Source organism: Netta rufina (genome assembly GCF_964035555.1).
Source record: "Netta rufina genome assembly, chromosome: 3".
Lineage (NCBI taxonomy): Eukaryota > Metazoa > Chordata > Aves > Anseriformes > Anatidae > Netta > Netta rufina.
Genome location: NC_140125.1, coordinates 86156626 through 86165698, shown reverse-complemented (window position 1 = coordinate 86165698; position 9073 = coordinate 86156626). Strand labels below are relative to the sequence as shown.

The window sequence follows — 9073 nt, the reverse complement described above, 5'->3', positions numbered from 1 at the left end:
TCATTCAAACTGATTTTCTATAAACTTTGCTTGAAATAAAATATATGTTTCAGGTGAATTTGCTACAGGCAAAATAAAAGAATGAAATGCAAACTGTTGATTAAGTGTTTTTATTGTTTACAGAAACTAATTTCAGGCTTTTGATAGCAAATGTCATATATCAGAGGATTAGCAATTAACACGTCTCTGAGTAATTAGTCTCTGGCATTTTAAATTTTATTGCTAAATTTTAATGCCGTATTTTTTCAAGAAGTTTTGCAAATCAGTATTTAAATACGGAAAGCAAAATGTCATCCTTAATTAGCTGAAATGCCCATCAGTTATTTAAGGTTGTCTGCTCCTCGGGAGCAGTATCGAGGATGGGCCCGATCCTGTTGTCATCTGTAGGCTATTTCGATCCGAGAAAGATTTCCATTTTCGGACTTAATAAAAAAGTTGCCAACGGGTTTGAAAATACATGAATGGGGAAGAAAATTTCCCGTGTCCAGACAACGGAGTATTATTTCCAGACTTATCTGCCTGGAGAATTTGACTACAGTCATCAAATTCTCGGGCAGCCTTCCGATCCCTTTCCAGTTGTACGGCAATTTGATAGTGCCCTCGCAATGCCCGACTTCTGCAAAACAAATTCGTGATGAACACAAGAGTTAAAATAGTATTTCAGCCCGTTCTCTTGGAGGAACAAAGCGTCAGACGACGAGGTACTATCAGTCTGAATTACACTCTCAATCTAAATGCAGTCCAGCAATACATTTTGAGCAAAAGCAGCGTGCGGTTCGTGTCTTGCCTTAAATAAAAGGAATGCTGTTCAGAAACGCGACCAAATTTAGGCTGCAACCCCCAGTGCAGCACAGTACAGCCCGTCCATCGCAGCGCTTGCCTCACAGGCAGCTGGCTGGGAGCTTTCTGGTCCTCGGAGCAGAAAGCAGCGACCCGCGGTTCTTTCCTAAACAGAATCAACAACGCCCTTATCACAACGCTAACACCCGTAACTGTTTTATGCTAAAAGCACAGTTGTCAAAATGTCCAAATTAAATTACAAGCAAACGGAGAGAGAACGAAAGCCATAAAACCTAACAGCCTTCTAACAGACCCGCAAGAAAAATACGTAACGCTGATTTCACCGGTCCTCGCGTTATGAACCCAAATCCGAGTGGCCGGCCAGGTCGGCAGAGCGAAGGGAAGCACGATGTGCTGCTATTCCTTCACCGAAACGCAGCCACTGCACGGGAAAAGTACGTCCCGTTTGCCGAAACTCCGAGAATTCAAAACCAGGCACCGAAAAGAGAATCCGTGAATTATGGTCCGAGAGACTGTATCCAAAAAGTCGCGGCTTCCATTCGGGGACACCCCTAAAAACCCAAACCGCGTCCCAGACCCGCTGCGGGCGGCGGGGAGCGGCGATGTTCCCGCACCCGCGGGGCCACGCATCCCGGAGAACTTCGCCTTTCCCCGGCGAGCACGCTCCCCTCCCTTGCCACAGCTCTCCGCCTTGGGGAAACCAGGAATTAAAAGGACGGAGGGGTGAACGTTACTTCGATTTAGCTACCATTTTCGCCCTTCTGCTGCGCCCCGCTTCTGGAAACGTTTGATTTTCCCAATCCCCAATTAATTTCGTTGCAGCGGCTGTCGGGGAAAGTTTTGCTAACCCGAGATCCCCCCAGCTCCGCGGTTCTCTCCCAAAACCCCCGCCGCCCCGGCCCGTAAAGAGTGTGTAAAGGGGCCTGCCGCCCCCCGCCGGACCCTCCTGTTGCACCCCCCGACGGCATCTCCCGTTCCCCGTCTTCTGCCCCGGTCGGAGACGAAGCCCCCCGGGGGCGGCGTTTGCCCCGCTCCGGAGCCGCGGTCGCGGTGTGCTCCCGGGGCCGGGCTGCGTCCTGGGGGCGGCGGATCGGGATCGGGATCGGGATCGGGATCGGCCAAGGGGTCTGCAAATGTCTGAGACGGAGAAAATCCGCGTGGGTTTACGGCTTTCGCGGCGGAAGCGGGATAAGGAGAAGGAGGTTTCGGTTGTGTCTGGTGCACCCTCCTAAACAGGGGGTGGTCTCATGTGGGTTTCTCTCCTTTCGTATCTTTTCATTTTCTTTTATTATCTTGTTTTTTCCTTTTCTTTCTCTTTTATGAACTCATTCTTTTCCTTTTCCTATGTCTTTCTTTTTCTTTTTAAACTTTCTATATTTCTTTTTTTCTTTTCTTTTCTTTTCTTTTCTTTTCTTTTCTTTTCTTTTCTTTTCTTTTCTTTTCTTTTCTTTTCTTTTCTTTTCTTTTCTTTTCTTTTCTTTTCTTTTCTTTTCTTCTTTTCTTTTCTTCTTTTCTTTTCTTTTCTTTTCCCCCTTTCTTTCTTCTTTCTTTTCTATTTCTTCTTTTCTCTTCTTTTCTCTTCTTTTCTCTTCTTTCCTTTAGTTTTCCTTTCCTTTATTTTCTTTCTTCTTTCTTTTCCTTTCCTTCACTTTCTCTTCCTTTCCTTTCTTCTTGCCTCTTCTCACCGCGGGATCTACTGACAGCGCAGAAAATCAGACGGCTTTAATTTTCCTCAGCAGACTAAGCACAGTCAGACTCAAACGGCTGAAAAGTGTCCCCCGTTTCCCTTCCCCTCTCTCCCCGGCGCTTGGAAACTCTTCACGGAGGAGCGCGGTCCTGCCAGAGAGCTCTCCCGGGTGCCCTACGCCCCTGTCCGCAGGTGGGCACGCACCCGACGGCTCCCCCCGGGGCCTCTCGCAGGCGTCGGTGCTCCCCGTCCCCGGAGGCAGGAGCCCGGCGCTCGCTTCCCAGGGCGGAGGGACGGCTCGGGAAGGTCCCCCCGGCCCCCCCCGGCCCCCCGGCCCGCAGCAGGTCCCTCCCCGCACACGGCCCGTCCGCCCCCCCGGGGCCGTGGCCGAGCTCCGGCCGTGCCCTGCGCGGAGGGCGGTGACACCCGCCGCAGGTGTCCCCGCGAGCCCGGCCCTGTCCCCGTCCCTCCCCGTCCCACCGCCGGCCGCTGCGCGGAGCCGGTTACTCACCGGGGCGAACACCTCGGGCCTTTGGGCCGCCCGCAGCCCCCCGGCCCCCCGCCCGCCGCCTGCCCCGAGCCCCCCCGACGGCCCCGCGACGCCTCCCGCGGCCCCCGGCCCGGCGGGCGCCCTACGAGCGAGCCTGGACGGGGGGGACTGGGGGACGGGGGGGACACGGCAGACAAAGCGGGGAGCCCCCCCAGCCCCGGTCCCTCCCGTCGCAGCGGGGGCACTTCCCCGGGGCCGCCCCCGGCCGCTGCAGCCCGGGGCCAGGCTCGGCCGGGCGGCCCCGAGCAGCCCCCCGCAGCCCCCGGTAGCCGGGCTGGGGTTTTATATTGGAAATTAGGGGCAGGGGGAGGAGATGGCGGGCACGCGGAGCGCTGAGTGTGCGGTGTCAATCAGAGGGGTTTTGTGTCTCCTCGGCTCCCGATGGTCCGTGGCTGAGGTGTCCCGGGTGGCACCACAATGAATATGAATAGGGGTCCTTGCTAAATGGGACAGTCAAAGCGCACCGCCCTGAATAATGGCACGTCATCCTAACTAGACCATTATACATAGGAGGGCTCCTTTTGTCTCTGCTCTCTGCTGCAGCGCTATAAAAGCCCCTCTTTTTCAGGCTGAGGTTAGTCCAAGCACACACTAACTAGCCATCCTGTAAACAGGCTGAGCGGCCGGGGGAGGCTGGCGAGAGGGGGCCGGGGGCTTTTTTTTCCTCCTTCCCCAGCTCTCCGAGCCCACTGCTCGCCCAGCCCGCCGCCCGCCCGTTCCTTTTTCGTTCCTCTTTTCGTCGCTTTTCGGAGGGGACTTGCCTCGTTCCGCCACCTCCGGAGCAGGGAAGAGTTTCTTGCTCAGACGCCCGAATACAATGAATTCTGACTCCAGCTCTGTCTCCAGCAGAGCTTCCTCGCCAGACATGGATGAGATGTACCTGAGGGAGCACCACCACCACCACCACCACCACCACCACCAGGACAGCCGGCTCAACTCCGTCTCCTCCACCCAGAACGACCTGGTGCAGAAGATGGCCGGGGAAGGCCTCTCCAGGACCGGCTCCAAGGCCGGCGGGGAAGGCAGCAAGTACAAAATCAAGAAGCAGCTCTCGGAGCAGGACCTGCAGCAGCTGCGGCTGAAGATCAACGGGCGGGAGAGGAAGAGGATGCACGACCTCAACCTCGCCATGGACGGGCTGCGGGAGGTGATGCCCTACGCCCACGGGCCTTCCGTGAGAAAACTCTCCAAAATCGCCACCCTCCTGCTGGCCAGAAACTACATCCTGATGCTCACCAGCTCGCTGGAGGAGATGAAGAGGCTGGTGGGGGAGATCTACGGGGGGCACCACTCGGCCTTCCACTGCGGCACGGTGGGACACTCCGCCGGGCACCCTCCCCACGCCGCCGGCACCGTGCACCAGGTGCACCCCATCCTGGGCACCGCCTTGTCCTCGGCCAACACCTCCTCGTCCCTGCCCGCCTCCCTGCCGGCCATCGGCACCATCCGGCCCCCCCACTCCCTGCTCAAGACCCCCTCCACGCCCCCCGCCCTGCAGCTCGGCAGCGGCTTCCAGCACTGGGCGGGCTTGCCGTGCCCCTGCACCATCTGCCAGATGCCCCCCCCGCCCCACCTCTCGGCCCTCACCGCCTCCAGCATGGCCAGGATCTCGGGGGACACCAAGGACCTGCTCAAGTGACGCCGCGGGCCCCCCCCGGAGCCGGCTGGGGCGAGGGGCGAGGGCAGCAAGGACCCCCCCGGGGGCGCTGCCCGGCGGCGGCGTGCCCTGGGACGAGGAACGAAATGAGAGCGACAACGAGCAAGCCCCGCTGGAAAAGAAGAAGAATAGATGCGATGTAAATAATTCCTTAAAACGGATGGGGGAAAAAGGAAAGAAAGAAAGAAGAAAAAAAAAAAAAAAAAGACATGGTTGTCACTGTAGCGTTCGCAGCCACGCAGAGACGATGAGATCGGTTTGGGGCTTCTTCTCCTTCGTTTGCGGGATTTTCCTTTCTTTTCTTTCGAAAGGCACCGCCTCGGGAGCCTCCTGCTCCGAAGGGCCCGCGTAGCCCAGCGGGTGCATGCATGCTTCTGGCCGGCCTCCCCCGGCGCCCTGCGCGGCCGGCCGGGCGCTGCTCCTCGCAGCGCGGGCTGCCGAGACAATTTGGGAAAGTTTCCTCGCGGTTTGGGCGCGATGCGGGTTTTGTTTGCGGGTCCTTTTCTTCTCCCCTCTGTGTCCGCTTGAAAAAAAAAAAAATAGAGAAGGAAAAAAAAAAAAAAAAAAAAAGGAGAGGGGGAAATTGTGCAAAACGCAGCACAGCCCTCCTCCGGGGCTGCTTTGCCAAATCTCCATCTCCTGCCCCCAGTGAGGTCCGCTAGCTCAGCTGGCTGGGGTCCTCGCCGCTTATTTCTGTCCTCGGTTTTGTTCTGTTTTGCTGATTTTCTGTTGTCGTGTTTCGTTTTGGTTTTGCATGCGGGGGCGGCTCTTGCCAGACCGGTGACTTGTGTTACTAAACCTGCGCCTTGGCTGCTCTTTATTCCCTTTTCGGTACGTTTCCCTGGGCATTTGCTTGAAATGTTATTATTATTATTAATTTCGTTCGTTCGTTCGTTTGTTTTCGGTTAGGGCCTCAAAGACAACACCGTGTCTTTATTTTTTATATATTCTTGATAACTATCGATATATTTATTATGGACCAGTGTTTCTGGATGAGATTTCCGAATAAAATAATAATAAAAAAAATAATAACGAAACACGAGCTGCTCATTTCGCCTTTGTCTGGGACCGCGAGCTGGGAAAACGAGCCTCACTTTTCCTCCCTGCCACTTTTCGGAACCGGCCAGAGGAGGCTGCGACCCCCCCCCTCGGGTGGCCGGCAGTGGCAGCGCCGCGGAAACGGCGACAAAACCCGCAGCGAGAGCCCGGGAGCAAGCGGAAAGGGGGCAGCGGCTCTTCCCTGGCATCCCGCTGCCGGCCCTCTGCCGGGGGGGTCGGAGCAAAGCAAGAGCCCCCCCGGTTCGGCCGCTGCTGCCCCGTGAGCGCCGGGAGAGGGGCAGGGGCTGCGGCTTCTCCCCGCCCGGTCCCGGCTGGGAAATTGGGGTGTGGGGTCCTGGAGGCGAGGGGGGACACGAAGAAACGCGGAGGGGTATCGACAGGGGAGGGGGGCCTTTAAACAGAGGTGCCAACAAGTTTTGGATGGAACCGTAAGGGAACCATGCCGGGAAAAGGGGCAGGCGATGCTGGAGAGACCGGGTCGGTGTTGAGACATCAGGAAACAAACACAAAGATCTTACATCAAAAGGAGAATGGGTGTTTGCTCTGAAAACACAACAAGCTAACGAATTTTGTTGTAAAAAAGACACTTCCCAGCTGAAGCAAATTCTTCCAGCACTTCAACAAGATGGTCAAGAGATGCTGTAGTTTCCTTCCTTCCTTCCTTCCTTCCTTCCTTCCTTCCTTCCTTCCTTCCTTCCTCCCTCCCTCCCTCCCTCCCTCCCTCCCTCCCTCCCTCTCTCCCTTTCCTTGCTCCCCATCTTTCCTCCCCATCCTTCCCCTCCTTCCCCTCCTTTTCGTTTCCAGCAGTGCCCCTTCCCGGAAGGTTTCTCCCGGCCGGCTCAGTGCCCTTCCCTGCCGGGTCCCCCCCGACGCCTGCCGCCGGAGGCTCCCCCCGCTCAGGACCCGCCACCCGGGGCCGGTTTCCCCCCGGGAGAGAAGGGGCAGAGGGAGCAGGGGCTGGGGGCGAGCGGTGGGAAAGGCTCGGGGCGGGGGGGGGGGTTCAGGGGGCGAGGGGTGGGCTGCAGGGCAGAGGTGACCTGGGTGGGGAAATCCCGAGTGATACAGAGACAGGGGGCTGCGGGAGGGGGGTGCCCGGGGAGGTCCCTGCTCTCCGACAGGCACAAAACTTCTGTCTCGACAACAGAAATGCAACTCGCCCCGAGTCCCGGCCCCCCGCAAGGGCACCGATGCAGCAGGAACCCAGCACTTCCCTTCCCTTCCCTTCCCTTCCCTTCCCTTCCCTTCCCTTCCCTTCCCTTCCCTTCCCTTCCCTTCCCTTCCCTTCCCTTCCCTTCCCTTCCCTTCCCTTCCCTTCCCTTCCCTTCCCTTCCCTTCCCTTCCCTTCCCTTCCCTTCCCTTCCCTTCCCTTCCCTTCCCTTCCCTTCCCTTCCCTTCCCTTCCCTTCCCTTCCCTTCCCTTCCCTTCCCTCGGGTCCCTCCAGGCCCTGGCAGCCTGATTTAGCTCCCTCACCCTGGGGTTTCTTTTCTCCCCACTCACGACCCCCCCATGTGACAAATCCTCCGTGCTGTCCCCTAAGGGACGCCTTTTCCCCTGCCAAACGGGGGCCCGGGAGGAGGTGGGGGTGGGCTCGCATTGTGATTAATATGGAAATAAAACGCAGAAATAGCAGTAGTACTTAGCTTCATTGCTTCAGTTTAGAGATTTATTGGCCAGGAGATAAACACTAGTCTGGGGGCTAGCTCGGTAATTCACAGTCCCCATCAGTTATTACAAAATGAGCAAATCGTTTTTCTTTGAAGCAGTGGAGGGGAAAGACAAGAGAGAGAGAGAAATCTTTTTTTAAAAGGCTGCTGTCCCCTCCAGTGGGTCCAGCCCTGGGGCAGCTGGGCTGCCCCAGTTGGGGCCCCGCTGCCCCATCAAAATTAATAAGGAGTTTATCACGGATCCATGTCTCGTAACACACATACAGCCTGCTCTGCCTCCCCTCCGACTGTCTCTTGTGTCTTCCCATGAAACCTTGTTCCTGTTTTTTTTTTCCTTTTTTTTTTTTTTTTCCTTTTCATCCCCAGTTTCCCTCTTACCAGAAGCAGGTAGAGATCAATTTCTGCTGGAAAGAATTGTCACAAGATGACATTGCACTGCTGTTGCAGAAAAAAAGAAAAAAAAAAAAAAAAAAAAGCAAAGTAGAGAAAGGATGTATAATCCTTTAGATATTGTTGGGGAAAATGGGCCCTTCATGGGCACACAAACCCACCCTCAGGTCTGAAATGGAGACAGCAAAGTAGAAGTTAAGTACCAGCTAAATACTAAAATATAATCAGACATCATTCAAAGGACTTTTGTAAAATTAAACAATTAGATTTTAGATTAAGTCTATTGTTTTGCATCCAGTGCCAGTTGGGATGCCCTGAACAGCCACACTGTGCTGCCAAAAAAATGACCCAGGACCTGCTGAACTCTCGTATTCCCCTGGGCCAGCAGGAGAGGACAGGTGAGATTATCGTAGAGCATCTTGGTGGCAGTAAATACCTACATTTAGGGGCTTATTTGAGCCTTACTTATTGACCATTTTGTGCTCTCTGATCTTTCAAGTAACCAGGTTGATTTAAACCATGAAAGGTTTACAAGTGAAAGGAAAGAAACAGAGGAATAACTAATCTTATGCCCTGTCAGGAGGATAATACAGTTTTTGACAGAGCAGCAGCTGCAGGTGTGCTCCCTTTGGTGCATCCAACAGTTGCCAAGTATAAAACACTGAACTAAAGACACCAAAATCGTGAAAGGGAATGCCCGCAGCCTGCATTTTCCAACCAGATTTCCTTCTCCTTCTGCCTCCCTTCTCCTGAAGTTGAAACAAAACGATTTTTCCTGATATGACATTGAAGTAAGCATCTATGTGTGCACATTGCAGCTGCAGGACATTAAAGCATGCCTGAAGGGCAGAACTTCTTAAAAGCAAATATCATCAGCTGAGACTGTGTGGCCAAAATTGGTGCCCAGTTCCCCTGAGCCTCCTGAACCTGTTGTGAATCAGCAGGGTGGGATTTTATACTGCAATGGCCAAAGACTGCAGATCAATATTTTTAATTCAATCCTTTTATGCTTGCTTGTTTTCCCCTAAAGTGCTGTTGACATGTACATCCTGAAAGTTACCTGGCAGAACAGCATCAGGCCCCGACAGATGGGGCAAGAGAAAAACTACAAGCAATGCAGTACTTTCAGTATTTATGATGAAGTTAATTTGTGGAGACCTGCAAATCAAGAAGTAATGGATTCCTTGGAAAACATGCAGATGACTGACAATAAAAGAGATTTGTACGGGGCCCGTTCTCAATGCCTTGTAAGCTAGTTTAAGCAG

At 54.5% G+C, this 9073-nt stretch overlaps 1 protein-coding gene across 1 annotated transcript; it reads left to right on the top strand.

The window, feature by feature from the left end:
• Positions 1–3855: 3855 nt before the first annotated feature.
• OLIG3 (oligodendrocyte transcription factor 3) lies at positions 3856–4677 on the top strand (the record flags this gene model as incomplete). The annotated part of the gene is made up of 1 exon (XM_084283790.1): positions 3856–4677. One exon carries the CDS (start codon positions 3856–3858, stop codon positions 4675–4677), a length of 822 nt encoding a protein of 273 aa, XP_084139916.1.
• Positions 4678–9073: the final 4396 nt, after the last annotated feature.